The sequence below is a fragment of the Hyla sarda genome, chromosome 4 (assembly GCF_029499605.1).
Source record: "Hyla sarda isolate aHylSar1 chromosome 4, aHylSar1.hap1, whole genome shotgun sequence".
Lineage (NCBI taxonomy): Eukaryota > Metazoa > Chordata > Amphibia > Anura > Hylidae > Hyla > Hyla sarda.
Genome location: NC_079192.1, coordinates 322859997 through 322884542, shown reverse-complemented (window position 1 = coordinate 322884542; position 24546 = coordinate 322859997). Strand labels below are relative to the sequence as shown.

Sequence of the window (24546 nt, the reverse complement as noted above, 5' to 3'; positions counted from 1 at the left end):
GTGGTCTTCAACCTGCGGACCTCCAGAGGTTTCATAACTACAACTCCCAGCAAGCCCGGGCAGCCATCGGCTGTCCGGTCTTGCTGGGAGTTGTAGTTTTGAAAGCTCTGGAGGTCCGCAGGTTGAAGACCACTGCGGCCTTCGACATCATCCAGCCCCCTCTCACCCCCTTTAGTTCTGTACTCACCTCCGCTCGGCGCTGGTCCGATGCTGCAGGACTGTCCGCCGGGGAGGTCGTCCGGTGGGATAGTGGGTCCGGGCTGCTATCTTCACCGGGGGCGCCTCTTCTCCGTGCTTCGGACCCGAAATAGTGACGTTGCCTTGACGATGACGCAGAAGGACGTTGCTAATGAACGTACCTCTGCGTCGTCGTCAAAGCAACGTGACTATTCTGGGGCCGGGCCCGAAGCGCGGAGAAGAGGCCTCCCCGGTGAAGATAGCAGCCCGGAACCACTATCCCACCGGACAACCTCCTCACCGGACAGTCCTGCAGCACCGGACCAGCGCCGAGCGGAGGTGAGTACAGAACTAAAGGGGGTGAGAGGGGGCTGGATGATGTCGAAGGCCGCAGTGGTCTTCAACCTGCGGACCTCCAGAGGTTTCAAAACTACAACTCCCAGCAAGCCCGGACAGCCTCTGGAGGTCCGCGGGTTGAAGACCACTGAGGGCGGAGAGTTCACTCAAGTATAAGCCGAGGGGGGTGTTTTCAGCACGAAAAATCGTGCTGAAAAACTCGGCTTATACTCGAGTATATACGGTATGTTTAAAATTGCCCTTTTTTTACCAACCTATAACTTTCTCATTTTTCCGTATACAGGACTATATCATGGCTGCAGTTACTTTTGTGTATATGTGACTATTTTTTACTTTTTTTTTTACATTTATGCTGTTCACCGTACGGGGTCATTAACATTATATTTTGATAAAGTGGACATTTACACACATGCAGATACCAAATATGTTAAAAATTTTTTATTTTTTATGCTTTTTTGAGTAAAATGGGGAAAGGTGGTGATTTCAATTTTTATTGGGGCAGGGGATTTAAAATTATTATTTTTTTCTTTTATTTTTAACTCATTTTGTCCCCAAAGAGGACTATCTATAGCAATCATTAGGCAGGAATTCAACTTGTTTTTTTTTTTTTTTTGGGGGGGGGGGGAAACGCCAAGAAAAACGCCAGTTCTGCCACATGGCATTTTTTTGGCCAAAAAATGCTGCGGCCAGATGTTAGCTGTAAATCAATGAGAAATCGCAAAATTCTTATTCCGATTGGTGTTTTTCACTTTGGTGTTTTTTTTTTTAATCCTTTTGGCGTTTTTTCACTCTTTTATTGCGTTTTTTAAATCGTTGGTCATCGCAGCATATTGAGCCACTGGCGTTTTTTTTTTTTTGTCAAAATCGTGGCGTTTTTCTCCCATAGAAGAAAAACATATGTGGGTTTTAACTTTGGCGTTTTTGCGGGCGGTTTTTATTCTTTTTTGGACTTTAGCTATCAAAAAAGTGATGGAGATACCTTTTTTTTAATAAAATTTTGTAGCGTACCATTAAAAAAATAAATAAAAAAGATACAGTAGTGAAGGAAAAAATTGTATCTAACCAAATGTATATTTTTTATTACAACATTTTTATTAATTTTTAAACAGGGATCAATTTATGTGGGTGGGTAGGGACCTAAAAATGTAGCCGACAATAATAAACATGTAGTGTGTGTGTTTTTCACTTTATTTTCTTTTTTTTCATTTTTTAGGTAGTACTACTACTCCCAGCATAGAACACACTGTTCCATGATGGGAGTAGTAGTACCTGTACTAATTGACAGGTTGTCCGTTGCGATCCTCCTGTATAATGTATAAATGCGGCGGCCGCTCTTCTATGGTCCCCGGCACTGACGTATATATACACCTATTCATATTTCCCCCATAGCTGTGATTGGCCAGATGGTTCCAGCCAATCACAACTCTCTGTGGGATATATGAATATGTGTATATATACGTCAGTGCAGGGGATCATAGAAGAGCGTCCGCCCGCATCTATACATTATACAGGAGGATCACAGTGGGTGTCAGTAGTGATACCCGCTGTGATCTGTTCTTACCTGCAAGTACTACTACTCCCAACATGGAGTGCACTCTGCTCCATGCTGGGAGCTGTAGTACCTGTATTAATAGACAAATCGCAGTGGGTGTCAGAAGTTACACTCGCTGCGATCTGTCTATTAATGCAGGTACTACAGCTCCCAGCATAGAGCAGAGTGTGCTCCATGTTGGGAGTAGTAGTACTTGCAGGTAGGAACAGATCACAGCGGTTATCACTACTCACATCCGCTGCGATCGTCCTGTCTATAGCAGAGATGCAGAGCGGCTGTATACAGTGCTCGTATCCCTGCTCTGTACTCCGGCCACTCACTCATTCATATTTTCCTCAGAGCTGTGATTGGCTGCAACCATCCGGCCAATCACAGCTCTCGGTGGAAAATATGAATGATGTTCTATTCACCTCACTGGCCGGCCCGAAGTATAGTGCAGAGATGTGAGCGATGTATAGAGCCGCTCCATCTCTGCTATATTATGGACGATCGCATCGGGTGTCAGGACTGACACCCGGGGCGATATGTCTATAGTACAGGTACTACTGCTCTCATCATGGAACAGTGTGTTCCATGCTGGGAGTAGTAGTACAACCTAAAAAATTTAAAAAATAGAGTAAAAATATATACATTTTGTTTAATACATTTTTTTCCATCACTGCTGCATCCTTTATTTTTATTTTTTTGGTACCCAACAAATTTTGGGTACCAAAAAAAACTGCCAACGTGCAATTTCCACACAAATGAAAAAAACACCAGAAAAAATGCCAGACGCAAGACATTGCACTGGCATTTTTTCGGGCGTTTTTTTAATCCCAAAAAACGCAGCACAAAAAACCAAGTGGAATCCTAGCCTTAGATTAATAATACAGTTCAGTGCTATGCATAGGCAGTGATCAGTATTATCGGCGATCTTCTGCTCTGGTCTGCTGGAAGGTAAATCAGAGCAGAAGACCCTGGTAGAGCGATGGAGGCAGGTGAGAGGACCTCCCTCCGCCATTTTGGCTGATCTGATTACCACAGCCGATCAGATCAGCCACTACAATAGCCGCACTGCCGCAGATGCCGTGATCTGTATTGTATCTGTATTACAAGCTCATCCAAACTGTTATATGATGTATGACCGCATCACCTTTAGAAATGTTGTCCCATTTAGATCACTATCATTTAGATGACTCTAAAGCTAATGCCGAGATGGTTCTCAAACACTCCAAGAATGAAGGGAGTACAAATGCTGAGAGGTTGTATGTAATGATGCTTAGGTTTCAGAACCCAGTAGGAATCATGAGGAGTCAGTTGACGGCGTGTGCTTACCATTGTCAGCAGAAAGAGTTAAAAGAGTCACCCACAAATAAAAAACAGGCCTTATTTCTTTCAAAAACAGCACCACCCCTGTCCTCGGGTTGTGCAAGGTATTACAGCTTCTCTCCGTTCACTTTAAGGGAACAGTGCTGCCATACCACACACAATCTGGGGACAGATGTGATGCTGTTTTTTGAAGATATCAGCTCTGGTTTTCTAATCCCTTTAAAAGGAATCTGTCAGCACTAGATTCTGACCATCACTTAGGTGCTGAGCCATATGATGCAAGACTTCTTCTTCACTAAACTCTCTCTGGCTTTATTGAATGGTGTGTACGGCTCAGTGCTGGAAGGCTAGCCCTTTATGTCTGTCAGTCAAGGCAGGGAGGGGTCAGAGCGTGAGGAGGTGTGCATCCTGTGGCTCAGCACAGCCACTTTGACACTTGATGTCATGTCAGACAGGGAACATTAAATGCCTAATATCTCCCACAACCTCTGTCCCTGACTACTTGACAATCTGTCCTAGGTAATGGACTCTCAGCTGGGCAACAATTCCTACTTTACATTAAGTGCAGGCAATCAGGAATGTATATCTGCCCAGAGAGGTGTGTACACCTAGCCCAAAACATGATTGGCCCCATGCTTCTGCAGCATATAGGTCAGGAAGAGATGTCACTCAAATGTGCATAGCTTTGTGTAATGCAGAGCTGTTGCCATGGTGATGCATGATGCTACTGCCTTATGACCGGAAGGAAGCAGGCTGCACTGAAGATCAAGGCTGGATTGTGTACTTGAGCTCTGAGCATGATCTAGAGCTGACAGATTCCCTTGAATTCTTGTTTGCTGTGACTAGAGTGGTGTTTCTATATGAGGGTAGAACACAGAGTGATAAAGAAGTGTGAGGGATTATGGACCTTCCATAAAGAAGGGTCAACAACCTCATGTTGATTAAATGGTGAAAAATGCCCCATTGTTCTGATCGGCACAGTAGCGTGCAGTTTGTATTGTGTACTCAGAATGAAAAAAATAGTTCAAGACGCCCCAGGGCTGGGTGTAAGAGAAAAAGAAGGTAAATACAGGATATGTCAGTGGTTCTTCTGTCGAACTATACAAACAAAAAGTGTTGCACAAGTATTAATATTACAGAGAAAGACAGACATGTTCCTATGAGACTAAAGGAGGAAGATCAAATGTCAAAAGCACAACAGTACCTACAATTTAAAGATACACTCTATCATATAGTTTATATGAAAAAAGTATCCTCTGGTGAATTGATCAATGTCATCAGACCTAGGGATTTATTGGCCCAACATGGTATACATTGGAAAAACTTTTTGCCAGTATTTCTTAGATACGATCCAAATGGGGCCATATGTTTTTGCTCATTACCATAACAGTCCCATAATGAAAATAAACAAATAGATATATATATCCATACACAAAGACATGCACACATTCATACAATCTAACACACACAAATCTACTCACACTTATGCACCTTCACTCATATGCATACTAACCTCAATATAATGTGATGCTGCAGTCTCCTCCATCATGGGAGGGCCTGGGAGACAGTCATGGCCTTAGATAAGACTGTAGTAAAGAATCTTGTTGAGGAGGGAGCATAGCACAGGCTGTACTACAGTTTCCTGCAAGTCCTCACCCATGTTCATGCAATTATGTCTCAGAATTCTATAGAATTCAATGGGACTTACTTATTAAATTTACTAGCCCACAAAATACCTCTTCTTCGCTCATTTTTTACATGGCAGCCATTTTGTGGTATTCTTGTTTATACATTCCACTCCTGTTTTTTCTCGGTGTGCTTAGCGCAAATTCCATAGCAGAAAGCATGAGTGGCCCATTACTCCCATTGTTCATGGTAAGGAGCCACACATAACATTGCGCCCCCGCCTATACATGGTCCGAGGTTGGAGATAGCTTCTCCTCTGCCAGACAAGGGAAATAAATGAACACACAAATTTCAGGTTATGGATAACTGTCTTTACTGAGCAGGGTGCAGATGGTATTACCCAGACAATATGGTGCAGAATTAGAGGATGCAGTGCAACCCATTGGGAGCCCTGTTGCCTTGCTGGGACTTGTAGTGATTTCACCCAATAAATTGATACTGACTTGAGAGACTTGAAGATTGATCCAGGTAGCTAGAGTTTTGTCAAGGACCTGTAGCTTTCTCAGCCAGGGCATGAACTTCCACCGTGCGGATGTACCTTGCAGAATGATGGGATAAGATAGATTTGTACTGGGCCTTTCCTCAAAGCTTCTCCACACACCTCACACCTTTACCACACTTGTGCTCAGACTTAGCACTAGAGCTAGACTAGGGCAACTCTTCCCCCCACTACTCTATACACTAAATAATTTAGGGGTTCCCATTGGCAGGCAGGGTTACCTCTCTTAACCTCTTAAGGACGCAGGGCGTATGGATACGCCCTGCATTCCGAGTCCTTAAGGACGCAGGGCGTATCCATACGCCCGTGGGAATTCCGGTCCCCACCGCTAGCCGGTTGGGGACCGGAGCCGGATGCCTGCTGAAATCATTCAGCAGGCATCCCGGCATATCGCCCAGGGGGGTCATTATGCCCCCCCATGTCGGCGATGGCCGCAGATCGCTGGACAATTCAGTCCATCAATCTGCGGCGATTCCGGGTCAATCGGGTCTCCAGTGACCCGGTGACCCAGAATTACTGGCTGATCGGGGCCATCTCTGACGGCCCCGAACAGCCAGAGCCTGCAGGGGTGAGGTGGCCGGATTACCGGCCGACCAATCAGGGCGCCTGCTGCGGGTGTCACTCCCGCACCCACTCCGCCCCTCTTCCGGAGGACGTGAGCGGGTGCGGGAAGACGACCCCGGGTGCTGGGGACCACGATCCCCGGCGTCCATGTTGGGATCGGGGCCCCAGGAGCGACGGCGGCGGCGAGGGACAGTCCTGCGATGGAGCAGCAGCAGGATGTGAGTTACAGCCTCCTGCTGTTGCTTAGCAACAGCTCCCAGCATGCAAAAAGGGCATGCTGGGAGCTGTAGTTATGCAACAGCAGGAGGCAGACCACCACAAATCCCAGCATTCCCTTATGGGCATGCTGGGACTTATGGTTTTGCAACAGCTGGAGGCACATTTTTTCTATGGAAAAGTGTACCTTCAGCTGTTGTATAACTACAACTCCCAGCTTGCACAAACAGCTAAAGTGCATGCTGGGAGTTGTAGTGGTGCATCTGCTGGTTGCATAACTACAACTCCCAGCATGCCCGTTGGCTGTCGGTGACTGCTGAGAGTTGTAGTTTTGCAACAGCTGAAGGCACACTGGTTGTGAAACCCATTTTTTTTTTTTTACCTAACTCAGTGTTTCACGACCGGTGTGCCTCCAGCTGTTGCAAACTACAACTCCCAGCAGTCACCTTACACCATGCACCGTACATGCTGGGAGTTGTAGTTTTGCAACAGCTGGAGGCACACTGGTTTTGAAACACTGAGTAAGGTCACAAACTCAGTGATACATAACCAGTGTGCCTACAGCTGTTGCAAAACTAAAACTCTCAGCTTGTACAGTCTGTCAGCGCATGCTGGGAGTTTTAGTTGTGCAACAGCTGGATGTCCCCCCCAATGTGAATGTACAGGGTACACTCACATGGGCGGAGGCTTACAGTAAGTATCGGGCTGCAAGTTTGAGCTGCAGCAAATTTTCTGCAACAGCTCAAACTGCCAGCGAGAAACTACTCTGAACCCCCGCCCGTGCGACTGTACCCTAAAAACACTACACTACACTACCACAAAAAATAAAATAAAAAGTAAAAAACACTACATATACACATATCCCTACACAGCCCCCCTCCCCTCCCCAATAAAAATGAAAAACGTCTGGTACGCCACGGTTTCCAAAACGGAGCCTCCAGCTGTTGCAAAACAACAACTCCCAGTATTGTCGGACAGCCGTTGACTGTCCAGGCATGCTGGGAGTTTTACAACAGCTGAAGGCACCCTGTTTGGGAATCACTGGCATAGAATTCCCTTATGTCCACCCATATGTAATCCCTAATTTAGGCCTCAAATGCGCTTGGCGCTCTCACTTTGGAGCCCTGTCGTATTTCAAGGCAACAGTTAAGGGTCACATATGGGGTATCGCCGTACTCGGGAGAAATTGTGTTACAAATTTTGGGGGGTATTTTCTGCTTTTACCCTTTTTAAAAATGTTAAATTTTTGGGAAAAGAAGCATTTTAGGTAAAATGTTTTTATTTTTTTTACATATGCAATAGTCGTGAAACGCCTGTTGGATATTAAGGTTCACTTAACCCCTTGTTACATTCCCCGAGGATTCTAGTTTCCAAAATGGTATGCCATGTGGTTTTTTTTTTGCTGTCCTGGCACCATAGGGGCTTCCTAAATGCGGCATGCCCCCAGAGCAAAATTTGCTTTCAAAAAGCCAAATGTAACTCCTTCTCTTCTGAGACCTGTAGTGTGCCAGCAGAGCACTTTTCACCCCCATATGGGGTGTTTTCTGAATCGGGAGAAATTGGGCTTCAAATTTTGGGGGGTATTTTCTGCTTTAACCCTTTGTATAAATGTAAATTTTTTGGGAAACCAAGCATTTTAGGTAAATTTTTTTTGTTTTTTTTTACATATGCAAAAGTCGTGAAACACCTGTAGGGTATTAAGGTTCATTTTACCCCTTGTTACGTTCCCCGAGGGGTCTAGTTTCCAAAATGGTATGCCATGTGTTTTTTTTTGCTGTTCTGGCACCATAGGGGCTTCCTAAAGGTGACATGCCCCCCAAAAACCATTTGACGCTCCTTCCCTTCTGAGCCCTCTACTGCGCCCGCCGAACAATTAACATAGACATATGAGGTATGTGCTTACTCGAGAGAAATTGGGTTTCAAATACAAGTAAAAATTTTCTCCTTTTTACCCCTTGCAAAAATTCAAAAAGTGTAAAAAATGAAGATTGTGAATTTTCTCCTTCACTTTGCTGCAATTCCTGTGAAACCCCTAAAGGGTTAAAATGCTTACTGAATGTCATTTTGAATACTTTGGGGGGGGTGCAGTTTTTATAATGGGGTCATTTATGGGGTATTTCTAATATGAAGACCCTTCAAATCCACTTTAAACCTGAACTGGTCCTTGAAAAAAAGCGAGTTTCAAAATTTTGTGAAAAATTGGAAAATTGCTGCGGAACTTTGAAGCCCTCTGGTGTCTTCCAAAAGTAAAAACTTATCAATTTTATGATGCAAACATAAAGTAGACATATTGTATATGTGAATAAAAAAAATTATTTGGAATATCCATTTTCCTTACAAGCAGAGAGCTTCAAAGTTAGAAAAATGCAAAATTTTCAAATTTTTCATCAAATTTTGGGATTTTTCACCAAGAAAGGATGCAAGTTACCAAAAAATTTTACCACTAAGTTAAAGTAGAATATGTCACGAAAAAACAATATCGGAATCAGAATGATAACTAAAAGCGTTCCACAGTTATTAATGTTTAAAGTGACAGTGGTCAGATTTGCAAAAAATGGCCGAGTCCTTAAGGTGAAAAAGGGCTCAGTCCTTAAGGGGTTAAAGGTGCAACAACACATATAAATAACATTTATAGAAATAACATAACCTGATAATTACAAAGATATATTAACTTTAGAAAAGTGCTGGGACATAACAAACACAGTAATAAGTCTCTCAATGGGCCCAACATCTGTGCTGTAGGTCTGCCTGAGGAAGTCCAAAGCCACAGGACAAGTTTTGGTGCTGGGACACCACACATGAGTGATGCATCTCCCTGTATCAGTGTTTCTTAAGCACGGTCCTCAAGACCCCCCAACAGGTCATGTTTTCAGGATTTCCTTAGTTTTTCATAGGTAATATAACCGTGGTGATACCTGATGCCCTGACCATAAATATATCACCTGTGAAATACTAAGAAAATCCAGAAAACTTGACATGTTGGGGGGTCTTGAGGACCACGCTTGAGAAACATTGCCCTATATTATTTGGATTTACTGCACTCGGGGTCAGCATGGAAGAGAGCAGGTGCAATGAACCGCCACATTGACTATTTTAACCCCATAAATTGGTATTATGAAAAATGAAACTTCACAGTTAGACAGCAACAGGCTGTGGCACAATGCCTCTGTTCTGTCCCTGCTGCTGCCTCCTTCTGTTCTGTTCTTGCGCTGCGATCCAGCAGCCATAAAGAATAAATCAGTGCAAGTCACTCAGAAGTCACAACAGAAAGAAGAAATCACATCATTTCAGTGGTGCCTGCAATAAAATAAAAAATGTTGTGCCCAGCAGTGCCCCTTACCCTTTATAGGCATCCATCCCTGCTCTTTCATAATCTGCTTGCTGGCAGTGAATAAATCAGTGCAAGTCACTGAATATAACAGTGACTGAAGCTAGAAAAAGCAGGTGCCTGAAAAAATAATTGTTTTACTGTGCCCAGCAGTGCCCTGTCACTGATAACAGTTACACTAAAGTTCCTTCATATACCACTTGTCGCACACCATCTCAAATACCGCCGTTCCACCGTTTTTTCCCTGAATTGAGTGGCAGTTTTCCACCGTTAGTTCCCAGTGGTAAAGTTTGTAATTTTTTTTTTTTCCATAAAAAAAAAAAAAAGAAAAAAAAAGAAAAAACCCAAAGAACATAAAAAAAGTAATTTTTCTAACAATTTGTTAATTGCCACTGTTTGTTCCCAGTGGTACAGTTAGTAAATTTTAGTTTATTTTTTTCCATAAAAAAAAATCTATAAAAAAATAAAATAAATAAAAAATCATAAAAAAAAAAAAAACATTTTCTAAAACCGTTACCGTTATTTGAGTGACAGTTTGCCACTGTTCGTACCCAGTGGGGGTACGGTTTGTCATTTTAGTTTTTTTTTTCACAAAAAATAAATAAATAAAAACAATAAAATGTCAAGCCGTCAGACTTTCAGCATTGAGGAGGCATATGCCTTCCTGGCATCAAATTCATCAGATTCATCTGAACTATTATATTTGCCCTCTTCGTCTGCCTCCTCCTCCTCCACTGAGTCTGATGAGGAACCGCCTCGCAGGCATCCTAGATATAGTGCGGAGCCAGGTCATAGTGTCACCACGGAACTAGGTACTAGTACCAACTCAGAGTGGGCTCCGGCATCTAATTTTTCACCCCAGGTGCCTGACTTTGTGGCCACTCCAGGTATTCACATAAATACAGCGGGGTTCAATGAAGCCGATTTTTTCCAAATTTTCTTTACAGAAGAATTGGTTGGGATGATAGTGTAGGAGACTAATCACTATGGGGATCAATTTATAGCAGCCCACCCACAGGCATACCACGCCAGGCCTTATCATTGGACGCCCATTAATTCACAAGAAATGAAAAAATTTTTGCCCTCTGTCTAAACATGGGCCTCATAAAAAAAAACGACAATACTGTCATATTGGAGTAAGGACATGCTCTACCATACTCCATTATACCGTACATTATACCATACACCATCATGAAGAGGCCTCGGTTTGAAGCCATTCTAAAATCTTTATATTATGCAAATAATGCAAATTGCCCCCCTCCCAGTGATCCCAATTTCGACCGTTTATATAAAATTCGGCCTCTTATCAGCCATCTAAATAAAAGGTTTTCAGAGGTATACACCCCCCAAAAACAGATAGCTGTGGACAAGTCCCTTGTTCATTTCAAGGGCAGACTGCAATTTCGGCAATACCTGCCCAACAAAGCAGGTATGGCATAAAATTAAATAAGTTATGCAAGAGCGCCACAGGCTATACCCACAGTTTTAGGGTATACCAAGGAAAAGACTCCAAACTTGAACCCCCCCGAGTGTCCCCCTGTGCTCAAAACAGCAGGTAAAATGGTTTGGGACCTAGTCCACCCCCTACTAAATAAAGGGTACAATATATACCTGGACAGTTTCTATACAAGCGTCCCTTTGCTAGAATGCCTCTTTTCTAAGGGTACTGTAGCCTGTGGAACTGTTACGCCGAGCGCTCCGGGTCCCCGCTCCTCCCCGGAGCGCTCGCTTCACTCCCTCCGCTGCAGCGCTCCGGTCACGTCCTCTGACCCGGGGCGCTGCGATCCCGCTGCCAGCCGGGATGCGATTCGCGATGCGGGTAGCGCCCGCTCGCGATGCGCACCCCGGCTCCCCTACCTGACTCGCTCCCCGTCTGTTCTGTCCCGGCGCGCGCGGCCCCGCTCCCTAGGGCGCGCGCGCGCCGGGTCTCTGCGATTTAAAGGGCCACTGCGCCGCTGATTGGCGCAGTGGTTCCAATTAGGGTTTTCACCTGTGCACTTCCCTATATTACCTCACTTCCCTTGCACTCCCTTGCCGGATCTTGTTGCCTTAGTGCCAGTGAAAGCGTTCCTTGTGTGTTCCTTGCCTGTGTTTCCAGACCTTCTGCCGTTGCCCCTGACTACGATCCTTGCTGCCTGCCCCGACCTTCTGCTACGTCCGACCTTGCTTCTGCCTACTCCCTTGTACCGCGCCTATCTTCAGCAGCCAGAGAGGTGAGCCGTTGCTAGTGGATACGACCTGGTCACTACCGCCGCAGCAAGACCATCCCGCTTTGCGGCGGGCTCTGGTGAAAACCAGTAGTGGCTTAGAACCGGTCCACTAGCACGGTCCACGCCAATCCCTCTCTGGCACAGAGGGTCCACTACCTGCCAGCCGGCATCGTGACAGTAGATCCGGCCATGGATCCCGCTGAAGTTCCTCTGCCAGTTGTCGCTGACCTCACCACGGTGGTCGCCCAGCAGTCACAACAGATAGCGCAACAAGGCCAACAGCTGTCTCAACTGACCGTTATGCTACAACAGTTGCTACCACAGCTTCAGCAGTCATCTCCTCCGCCAGCTCCTGCACCTCCTCCGCAGCGAGTGGCCGCTCCTGGGATACGCTTATCCTTGCCGGATAAATTTGATGGGGAATCTAAGTTTTGCCGTGGCTTTCTTTCCCAATGTTCCCTGCATCTGGAGATGATGTCGGACCTGTTTCCCACTGAAAGGTCTAAGGTGGCTTTCGTAGTCAGTCTTCTGTCCGGAAAAGCCCTGTCATGGGCCACACCGCTCTGGGACCGCAATGACCCCGTCACTGCCTCTGTACACTCCTTCTTCTCGGAAATCCGAAGTGTCTTTGAGGAACCTGCCCGAGCCTCTTCTGCTGAGACTGCCCTGTTGAACCTGGTCCAGGGTAATTCTTCCGTTGGCGAGTATGCCGTACAATTCCGTACACTTGCTTCAGAATTGTCCTGGAATAATGAGGCCCTCTGCGCGACCTTCAAAAAAGGCCTATCCAGCAACATTAAAGATGTTCTGGCCGCACGAGAAATTCCTGCTAATCTACATGAACTTATTCACCTAGCCACTCGCATTGACATGCGTTTTTCTGAAAGGCGTCAGGAACTCCGCCAAGATATGGACTCTGTTCGCACGAGGCGTTTCGTCTCCTCGGCTCCTCTCTCCTCTGGTCCCCTGCAATCTGTTCCTGTGCCTCCCGCCGTGGAGGCTATGCAGGTCGACCGGTCTCGCCTGACACCTCAAGAGAGGACACGACGCCGTATGGAGAACCTCTGCCTGTACTGTGCTAGTACCGAACACTTCCTGAGGGATTGTCCTATCCGTCCTCCCCGCCTGGAAAGACGTACGCTGACTCCGCACAAAGGTGAGACAGTCCTTGATGTCTACTCTGCTTCTCCACGTCTTACTGTGCCTGTGCGGATGTCTGCCTCTGCCTTCTCCTTCTCTACAGTGGCCTTCTTGGACTCTGGATCTGCAGGAAATTTTATTTTGGCCTCTCTCGTCAACAGGTTCAACATCCCGGTGACCAGTCTCGCCAGACCCCTCTACATCAATTGTGTAAATAATGAAAGATTGGACTGTACCATACGTTTCCGCACGGAGCCCCTTCTTATGAGCATCGGATCTCATCATGAGAGGATTGAACTTTTGGTCCTCCCCAATTGCACCTCGGAGATTCTCCTTGGACTTCCCTGGCTTCAACTTCATTCCCCAACCCTGGATTGGTCCACTGGGGAGATCAAGAGTTGGGGGTCCTCTTGTTCCAAGAACTGTCTAAAACCGGTTCCCAGTAACCCTTGCCGTAACTCTGTGGTTCCTCCAGTAACCGGTCTCCCTAAGGCCTATATGGACTTCGCGGATGTTTTCTGCAAAAAACAAGCTGAGACTCTACCTCCTCACAGGCCTTATGATTGCCCTATCGACCTCCTCCCGGGTACTACTCCACCCCGGGGCAGAATTTATCCTCTCTCTGCCCCAGAGACTCTTGCCATGTCCGAATACGTCCAGGAGAATCTAAAAAAGGGCTTTATCCGTAAATCCTCCTCTCCTGCCGGAGCCGGATTTTTCTTTGTGTCCAAAAAAGATGGCTCCCTACGTCCTTGCATTGACTACCGCGGTCTTAATAAAATCACGGTTAAGAACCGCTACCCCTTACCCCTCATCTCTGAACTCTTTGATCGCCTCCAAGGTGCCCACATCTTTACTAAATTGGACTTAAGAGGCGCCTATAACCTCATCCGCATCAGAGAGGGGGACGAGTGGAAAACGGCATTTAACACCAGAGATGGACACTTTGAGTATCTGGTCATGCCCTTTGGACTGTGCAATGCCCCTGCCGTCTTCCAAGACTTTGTCAATGAAATTTTTCGTGATCTGTTATACTCCTGTGTTGTTGTATATCTGGACGATATCCTAATTTTTTCTGCCAATCTAGAAGAACACCGCCAGCATGTCCGTATGGTTCTTCAGAGACTTCGTGACAACCAACTCTATGCCAAAATTGAGAAATGTCTGTTTGAATGCCAATCTCTTCCTTTTCTAGGATATTTGGTCTCTGGCCAGGGACTACAGATGGATCCAGACAAACTCTCTGCCGTCTTAGATTGGCCACGCCCCTCCGGACTCCGTGCTATCCAACGCTTTTTGGGGTTCGCCAATTATTACAGGCAATTTATTCCACATTTTTCTACCATTGTGGCTCCTATCGTGGCTTTAACCAAAAAAAATGCTGATCCCAAGTCCTGGCCTCCTCAAGCAGAAGACTCCTTTAAACGACTCAAGTCTGCCTTTTCTTCGGCTCCCGTGCTCTCCAGACCTGACCCTTCCAAACCCTTCCTATTGGAGGTTGATGCCTCCTCAGTGGGAGCTGGAGCTGTTCTTCTACAAAAAAATTCTTCCGGGCATGCTGTCACTTGTGGTTTTTTCTCTAGGACCTTCTCTCCAGCGGAGAGGAACTACTCCATCGGGGATCGAGAGCTTCTAGCCATTAAATTAGCACTTGAGGAATGGAGGCATCTGCTGGAGGGATCAAGATTTCCTGTTATTATCTACACCGACCACAAGAACCTCTCCTACCTCCAGTCTGCCCAACGGCTGAATCCTCGCCAGGCCCGGTGGTCTCTGTTCTTTGCCCGATTTAATTTTGAGATTCACTTTCGTCCTGCCGATAAGAACATTAGGGCCGATGCTCTCTCTCGTTCCTCGGATGCCTCAGAAGTTGATCTCCCTCCGCAACACATCATTCCACCTGACTGCCTGATCTCCACTTCTCCTGCCTCCATCAGGCAGACTCCTCCAGGAAAGACCTTTGTTTCTCCACGCCAACGCCTCGGAATCCTCAAATGGGGTCACTCCTCCCATCTCGCAGGTCATGCGGGCATCAAGAAATCTGTGCAACTCATCTCCCGCTTCTATTGGTGGCCGACTCTGGAGACGGATGTTGGGGACTTTGTGCGAGCCTGCACTATCTGTGCCCGGGATAAGACTCCTCGCCAGAAGCCCGCTGGTTTTCTTCATCCTCTGCCTGTCCCCGAACAGCCTTGGTCCCTGATTGGTATGGATTTTATTACTGATTTACCCCCTTCCCGTGGCAACACCGTTATTTGGGTGGTCGTTGATCGATTCTCCAAAATGGCACATTTCATCCCTCTTCCTGGTCTTCCTTCTGCGCCTCAGTTGGCTAAACAATTTTTTGTACACATTTTTCGTCTTCACGGGTTGCCTACGCAGATTGTCTCGGATAGAGGGGTCCAATTCGTGTCTAAATTCTGGAGGGCTCTCTGTAAACAACTCAAGATTAAATTAAATTTTTCCTCTGCATATCATCCCCAGTCCAATGGACAAGTAGAAAGAATTAACCAGATCCTGGGTGATTATTTGCGACATTTTGTTTCCTCCCGCCAGGATGACTGGGCAGATCTCCTTCCATGGGCCGAATTCTCGTATAACTTCAGGATCTCTGAATCTTCCTCCAAATCCCCATTTTTCGTGGTGTACGGCCGTCACCCTCTTCCCCCCCTCCCTACCCCCTTGCCCTCTGGTCTGCCCGCTGTGGATGAAATTTCTCGTGACCTTTCCATTATATGGAGAGAGACCCAAAATTCTCTCTTACAGGCTTCTTCACGCATGAAGAGGTTCGCGGATAAGAAAAGAAGAGCTCCCCCCGTTTTTTCCCCTGGAGACAAGGTATGGCTCTCCGCTAAATATGTCCGCTTCCGTGTCCCTAGCTACAAGTTGGGACCACGCTATCTTGGTCCTTTCAAAATTTTGTGTCAAATTAATCCTGTCTCTTATAAACTTCTTCTTCCTCCTTCTCTTCGTATCCCTAATGCCTTTCACGTCTCTCTTCTCAAACCACTCATCCTCAACCGTTTTTCTCCCAAATCTGTTCCTCCCACTCCTGTTTCCGGCTCCTCGGACGTCTTCTCGGTCAAGGAAATTTTGGCTGCCAAAAAGGTCAGAGGGAAAAATTTTTTTTTAGTAGACTGGGAGGGTTGTGGTCCTGAAGAGAGATCCTGGGAACCTGAGGACAACATCCTTGACAAAAGTCTGCTCCTCAGGTTCTCAGGCTCCAAGAAGAGGGGGAGACCCAAGGGGGGGGGTACTGTTACGCCGAGCACTCCGGGTCCCCGCTCCTCCCCGGAGCGCTCGCTTCACTCCCTCCGCTGCAGCGCTCCGGTCACGTCCTCTGACCCGGGGCGCTGCGATCCCGCTGCCAGCCGGGATGCGAATCGCGATGCGGGTAGCGCCCGCTCGCGATGCGCACCCCGGCTCCCCTACCTGACTCGCTCCCCGTCTGTTCTGTCCCGGCGCGCGCGGCCCCGCTCCCTAGGGCGCGCGCGCGCCGGGTCTCTGCGATTTAAAGGGCCACTGCGCCGCTGATTGGCGCAGTGGTTCCAATTAGGGTTTTCACCTGTGCACTTCCCTATATTACCTCACTTCCCTTGCACTCCCTTGCCGGATCTTGTTGCCTTAGTGCCAGTGAAAGCGTTCCTTGTGTGTTCCTTGCCTGTGTTTCCAGACCTTCTGCCGTTGCCCCTGACTACGATCCTTGCTGCCTGCCCCGACCTTCTGCTACGTCCGACCTTGCTTCTGCCTACTCCCTTGTACCGCGCCTATCTTCAGCAGCCAGAGAGGTGAGCCGTTGCTAGTGGATACGACCTGGTCACTACCGCCGCAGCAAGACCATCCCGCTTTGCGGCGGGCTCTGGTGAAAACCAGTAGTGGCTTAGAACCGGTCCACTAGCACGGTCCACGCCAATCCCTCTCTGGCACAGAGGGTCCACTACCTGCCAGCCGGCATCGTGACAGGAACTATTAGGAGAAATCAGAGGGATCTCCCAAAAATGTTCGTACGGCAAAAACAAAACAAGGGGGAGAGCCGAGTTGTTTGTAAGGACAGCATGCTGCTTGTAAAGTACAAGGACAAGCGTGACGTCCTTGTACTAAGCAGCATTCACTCTGACAGATCCACCCCTGTCCCAGTCTGTGGTACCACAGAGCGAGCCCCTAAGCCTGTGTGTATCCAGGACTATAACAAGTTCATGGGAGGGGTGGATCTGTCTGATCAAGTTTTGCAGCCGTACACTGCATTTCGAAAAACTAGGGCGTGGTATAAAAAATTGGTGCTGCACCTCCTACAAATCCCCATGTATAATGCCTTCCTTCTTTACAGGCATGCAGGCAATGGTGGGACATTCCTGCAATTCCAGGAAAAAGTAATAAAGAACTTTCTGTTCGGGGATTAAGAAGGGGAGGGGAGCAGCGCCACAGGAGCAGAGAGTAGGATTGTACCAGGGCAGCATTTTCCCGGAATTGTTCCCCGTACAGAGTCCGGAAGTAGGCCCCCAAAAAGGTGTAGAGTGTGCTACAAGCGCGGTATCAGAAAATAAACCGTATACCACTGTGAAACATGCCCCCATGCATGTAAGAATGCTTCAAAATCTACCATACATCTCTTGATGTTTGAAATTGTCCCCTTGAATTATTTGTACTTTTGACACCCCCAAAACCCCCCTTGTAATTACATTTCAATTAATTAGAGAGCAACTACCCATCAAATTATTCCCAAAATTCTAATTGGCAAACCCCAAACAAAACAAAAAAATCTCATTATACGCCTAGATGAATACCTTGGCAGGTTATGTTTTAGATTTTTACCATCTATCTAAAGAAAAATTCTCATTATACCCCTAGATGAATACCTTGGCAGATTACGTTTTATATTTTTGCCATCTATTTGCATGACAATTCTCATTATACCCCTAGATGAACAACATGGCAAGTGCAGTCTAAGACCTGTAGTGCGCCAGCAGAGCACTTTTCGCCCCCATATGGGGTGTTTTCTGAATCGGGAGAAATTGGGCTTCAAATTTTAAGGGGTATTTTCTGCTTTAACCCTTTGTAAAAATGTTAAATTTTTGGGAAACAAAGCATTTTAGGTAAAATTTTTTTTTTTTTTTACATATGCAAAAGTCGTGAAACCCCTGTGGGGTATTAAGGTTCACTTTATCACTTGTTATGTTCCCCAAGGGGTCTAGTTTCCAAAATGGTATGCCGTGTGTTTTTTTTTTTTTTTTTGCTGTCCTGGCACCATAGTGGCTTCCTAAATGCAGCATGCCCCCAGAGCAAAATTTGCTTCCAAAAAGCCAAAATGTGATGCCTTCTCTTCTGAGATCTGTAGTGCGCCAGCAGAGCACTTTTCGCCCCCATATGGGATGTTTTCTGAATCGGGTGAAATTGAGCTTCAAATTTTGGAGGGCATTTTCTGCTTTAACCCTTTGTAAAAATGTAAAATTTTTGGGAAACCAAGCATTTTAGGAAAAAAATGTTTTGTTTTTTTACATATGCAAAAGTCGTGAAACCCCTGTGGGGTATTAAGGTTCACTTTACCCCTTGTTACATTCCTCAAGGGGTCTAGTTTCCAAAATGGTATGCCATGTGGGGTTTTTTTTTTTGCTGTCCTGGCACCATAGGGGCTTCCTAAATGCAGCATGCCCCCAGAGCAAAATTTGCTTCCAAAAAGCCAAAATGTGACTACTTCTCTTCTGAGAACTGTAGAGCGCCAGCAGAGCACTTTTCGCCTCCATATGGGGTGTTTTCTGAATCGGGAGAAATTGGGATTCAAATTTTGGGGGGAATTTTCTGCTTTAACCCTTTGTAAAAATGTTAAATTTTTGGGAAACCAAGCGTTTTAGGTAAAAAAAAAAATATTTTACATATGCAAAAGTCGTGAAACCCCTGTGGGGTATTAAGGTTCACTTTACCCCTTGTTACATTCCCCAAGGGGTCTAGTTTCCAAAATGATATGCCATGTGGTTTTTTTTGCTGTCCTGGCACCATAGGGCCTTCCTAAATGCGGCATGCCCCCAGAGCAAAATTTGCTTCCAAAAAGCCAAATGTGACTATTCCTCTTCTGAGACCTGTAGTGCGCCAGCATAGCACTTTTCACCCCCATATGGGGTGTTTTCTGAATCAGGAGAAATTGGGCTTCAAATTTTGGGGGGGTATTTTCTGCTATTACCCTTTTTAAAAATGTAAAATTTTTGGGAAAACAAGCATTTTAGGTAAAAATTATTATTTTTTTTTTTTTACATTTGCAAAAGTCATGAAACACCTGTGGGGTATTTAGGCCCTTTATCCCATGTTACATTCCCCGAGGGGTCTAGTTTCCAAAATGGTATGCCATGTGATTTTGTTTTTCGCAGTTTTGACACCCTAGGGGCTTCCTAAAGGTGACATGCCCCCCCCCCCCCCAAAAAAAAAACCATTTCAGAAAAATGTTCTCTCCAAAATCCCCTTGTCGCTCCTTCCCTTCTGAGCCCTCTACTGCGCCCGCCGAACACTTTACATAGACATATGAGGTATGTGCTTACTCGAGAGAAATTGGGCTACAAATGCAAGTAAAAAATTTCTCCTTTTACCACTTGCAAAAATTCAAAAATTGGGTCTACAAGAACATGCGAGTGTAAAAAATTAAGATTTTGAATTTTCTCCTTCACTTTGCTGCTATTCCTGTGAAACACCTAAAGGGTTAAAACACTGACTGAATGTCATTTTGAATGCTTTGGGGGGTGCAGTTTTTATAATGGGGTCATTTATCGGGTATTTCTAATATGAAGACCCTTCAAATCCACTTCAAAACTGAACTGGTCTCTGAAAAATATCGAGTTTGAAAATTTTGTGAAAAATTTGAAAATTGCTGCTGAACTTTGAAGCCCTAATCGTATGAAATACTTTCGTGTTTACATAGTTGAATGAGCTGACAGCAAAATCACACAAAAATTATCAATTGAACTGAAATTTTGTCAACCCATGGAGGTCTGGATATGGAGTCACACTCAAAATCAAAGTGGAAAACCACACTACAGGCTGTTCCAACTTTGATGTAATGTCCTTAAAGCAAGTCAAAATGAGGCTCAGTAGTGTGTGGCCTCCACGTGCCCATATGACCTCCTTACAACACCTGGGAATGCTCCTAATGAGGTGGCGGATGGTCTCCTGAGGGATGTCCTCCCAGACCTGGACTAAAGCATTCACCAACTCCTGGACAATCTGTGGTGCAACGTGGCATTGGTGGATGGCACGAGACATGATGTCCCAGATGTGCTTAATCGGATTCAGGTCTGGGGAACGGGCAGGCCAGTCCATGGCATTAATGCCTTCCTCTTGCAGGAACTGCTGACACACTCCAGCCACATGAGGTCTAGCATTGTCTTGCATTAGGAGGAACCCAGGGCAAATTGCACCAGCATATGGTCTCACAAGGGGTCTGAGGGTTTCATCTTGGTACCTAATGGCAGTCAGGCTACCTCTGGCAAGCATATGGAGGGCTGTGTGGCCCCCCAAAGAAATTCCACCCCACACCATTACTGACCCACCGCCAAACCAGTCATTCTGGAGGATGTTGCAGGCAGCAGAACTTTCTCTATGGTGTCTCAAGACTCTGTCACATCTGCCACATGTTCTCAGTGTGAACCTGCTTTCATCTGTGAAGAGTACAGGGTGCCAGTGGCGAATTTAACAATCTTATTGTTCTCTGGCAAATGCCAAACGTCCTGCATGGTGTTGGGGTATAAGCACAACCCCCACCTGTGGACATCGGGCCCTCATACCACCCTCATGGAGCTGTTTCTGACCTGTGGAGTGGACAGATGCACATTTGTGGCCTGCTGGAGGTCATTTTGCAGGGCTCTGGCAGTGTTCCTCCTGCACCTCCTTGCACAAAGGCAGAGGTAGCAGTCCTGCTGCTGGGTTATTGCCCTCCTATAGCCTCCTCTTTGTCTCCTGATGTACTGGCCTGTCTCCTGGTAGCACCTCCATGCTCTGGACACTAAGCTGACAGACACACCAAACCTTCTTACCACAGCTCACATTGATGTGCCATCCTGGATGAGCTGCACTACCTGAGCCACTTGTGTGGGTTGTAGACTTCGTCTCATGCTACCACTTGAGTGAAAGCACCGCCAGCATTAAAAAGTGACCGAAGCATCAGCCAGGAAGCATAAGAATTGAGAAGTGGTCTGTGGTCACCACCTACAGAACCACTCCTTTATTGGGGTGTCTTGCTAATTGCCTATAATTTCTACCTGTTGTCTGTTCCACTTGCACAACAGCATGTGAAATTTATTGTCAATCAGTGTTGCTTCCTGAGTGGACAGTGTGATGTCACAGAAGTGTGATTGACTTGGAGTTACATTGTGTTGTTTAAGTGTTCAATTTATTTTTTTGAGCAGTGTACATTGTGAGAAGGTGAAAAGTATGGTGGTCGATGGACGCTGTGTGTCACCAAGGCTCCTGGCTTTGGTAAAGTGAGAGCCTGTATTTTTCAGTGTCTGTACTGCGAGGCAGTCTGACACTAAGTTGTAGTATGGCTTTAAGGCCAATCCGGGACGGCTCTTACTGGGAATGGCAAAGTGCAGGGTGGGGGGTCATTCCCCTCAATCCAGGCCGCCTTTTGTTGGCCTAAAATTTAGGCTGCTTAACCAGCAGCGGGGGATTGACCATTTGCAGCTCACACTGCACGTGGAAGCTGTGTCTGGAGTTCTTCCCTCTGGATGCTCTATGAGTGGAAGTTGCTAAACAGCCTAGCTGGAGGCTGGGAACAGTCTTGCTGAGTACCGCACGGCACGAATTCTGGTGTGAACAAACAGCAAGGAATTTCAGTTGGACTTTGCTGTGTTTTCCTTTTGTTCTGAGTTTAAAAACTATTTGCTGTAAGCTCAAGTGTGAATAATTTTGTTATCAACTGGTGCCAGAAAGTTAAAGAGATGTGTAAATTACTTCTATTAAAAAAAAACTTAATCCTTCCAGTACTTGTTAGCTGCTGAATACTACAGAGGAAATTCTTTTCTTTTTGGAACACAGAGCTCTCTGCTGACATCATGACCACAGTGCTCTCTGCTGACATCTCCGTCCATTTTAGGAACTGTCCAGAGCAGCATATGTTTTCTATGGGGATTTCCTCCTACTCTGGACAGTTCTTAAAATGGACAGAGATGTCAGCAGAGAGCACTGTGGTAGTGATGTCAGCAGAGAGCTCTGTGTTCCAAAAAGAAAAGAATTTCCTCTGTAGAATTCAGCAGCTAACAAGTACTGGAAGGATTACGTTTTGTTTTAATAGAAGTAATTTACAAATCTGTTTAACTTTCTGGCACCAGTTGATAAAAAATAATAATAAAAAAAGGTGTCCAGTGGAGTACCCCTTTAAGAACGCTGTCTCCTTACCTCAATACTGCAACCGCACCTGTTTGCAAGAGCGAGTCATCACAATATATAAATAAAACAATTAATAAAAAAGGTAAAAGGTATCTTAGATATCAAGGACTCAAAATCTAGCGACATTTTGTTGTACGACCTCTCAGATGTTATCACTATTGTCTCTTTGGTCTCTGTCAGCACTCTCTTCCCTTACTGGAACTGTATGGTCTGATATGCAAATGGTCCAAAAGGGGCAGAACTTCCTTTTCTGGCTAGAACCAAAATTACGCAAGGAATTTCCGCAAAGAAATTTGTAGTTTTAGCTCAATTTCCGCTGACATTCTGTGTGAAATAAACATTTCTGCCCATGTCAGAAAAAATCTGCAGATTTAATTGGTTCTGGAGTCCCCAAAATGTCATCCAAAATTATGAAAACAAAAAAAGCGCAAACAAACAGTAATCTTACTATTAATAGCGTGAGCACCTGGAAACTAGTAATTCACTTTCTAGAATAGCACTGAAGGCAATAGTGATATCCAAATGCTGTGTCTGCTTCAGTGCATGTAAATGAAGTGTTGACCATGTAGGCGTACTACCATTGCATTCACATGGAGCTCACTTAGCTGCTGTTTTCTTACTCTGTGTGAATGGAGTAGTAGTATGCCTGTTTGACCACCACTTCATTCACTCTGCCAATGGCCATGAAGGATGTAGGCTTAATCCTTTCAGTACTTATCAGCTGCTGTATACTACAGAGGAAGTTATTTTCTTTTTGAATTTCCTTTCTGTCTGACCACAGTGCTCTCTTCTGAAACTCTTTTTTATTATAAAAGTACAAAACTTTACAAAACACAAAACAAGTTTATTTCACTGTAACAAAATTAACAAAACTGAACATAAAAACAAACTATCCGTCTCAAAATAACAAGTTAAACCTTCCTAACCGTCCAGTCCAGATAAACCAAAAATAAATAAATAAATCATTACCTACTACAGTCCAACACACACACACCTAATGAACATAAATAAAGCTTTCCTCGCTGTGATCAAAAACTAAAAATATCCAAACTAGGAAACATAACCCCCACCCCCACCCCGTAACAGAACAAAACAAAAAGATGGCTAGCTGCCATAACAAAAATAATCCAACTTGAAGTAAATAAATAATTAAAAAATGTATAATTTTTTTTTCTTTAACATTTTTTTTTCACCTCCCCTGCCCCCCCCCCCACATACACACACACACACACACACACACATATACCCAAAAACGAATCCACATTAGGACACAAACATAAAAATACCAAAGAAAATTACAACATCACACTCATGTAACTAAGAGAATGAATAATCTTTACACTATACTATAATAACTGAAAACTGGTCCGACTGCCTTCCTCTCAAAATAGCAATGACATTATACAAAAAAAATTATAATAATAATTTATATACAAAATAAACAACTTAATAATGAATAAAAACCACCTATATTAAACTATCCCATCACCCACCACCCCCCTCTGGACATGGGTCAGAGTCCATAGGTCACAGTTTTTGTCCACAACTGACCCATACCAGACCCCAAAAATAGTACCCACTGCAACAGTCCAGTCCTGGGTACACACCACCACCACCCCCCAAAAACCCCCACCCAACCTAAAATACACCCCTACCCACCTAATGTAAACAGAACAATATATACAAAACAATATATACATACTCTACAACAAAGCAATATTAAAAATACAATACACCATAAACCACAAGGCCCAAGTTTGGTTGCCTGCAAGCCCTTTACAATCCATCCATAGAAAACAAAACAAAAGGCTAAGGTGACATGCATAGCCCCCCACCAGGAAGAAGGATGGCAATCCTGTTAAAATTAAATTTAAATTCCTCTCCCTATCAACCTCTAACCCTATCGCTATCCCTTCATGAAACTGACCTTATACTCACCCTAAGATATATACACTATCCCTGGCCAAAATTAAGGTACTTCACCTTAAGGGCCTAGTACCTAGGGCACATCAAAAGAAAAACCTCTCCATAGGAGAGAAGCCCTACTGGTACAAAGACTGCCATACTCCAAAGACCTGATCTTCCCGAGGTCACCGGTGATATTCCTACAGACCTCCTACTCAGAGAGGATTTTCTGTTG

At 45.3% G+C, this 24546-nt stretch overlaps 1 protein-coding gene across 2 annotated transcripts in view; it reads left to right on the top strand.

The window, feature by feature from the left end:
* The first annotated feature begins 4141 nt into the window (after positions 1–4141).
* Positions 4142–24546, top strand: part of LOC130369567 (ranaspumin-like) — a 120696-nt gene continuing 100291 nt past the window's right edge. The window contains exon 1 of one of the 2 annotated variants that reach the window (XM_056574967.1): positions 4142–4285. In XM_056574967.1, the coding sequence (XP_056430942.1) occupies positions 4255–4285 (31 nt within the window). In that variant the 5' untranslated portion in view covers positions 4142–4254. Of the gene's footprint in view, positions 4457–24546 lie in introns of both variants that reach the window. The other variant, XM_056574966.1, reaches the window with a different exon arrangement.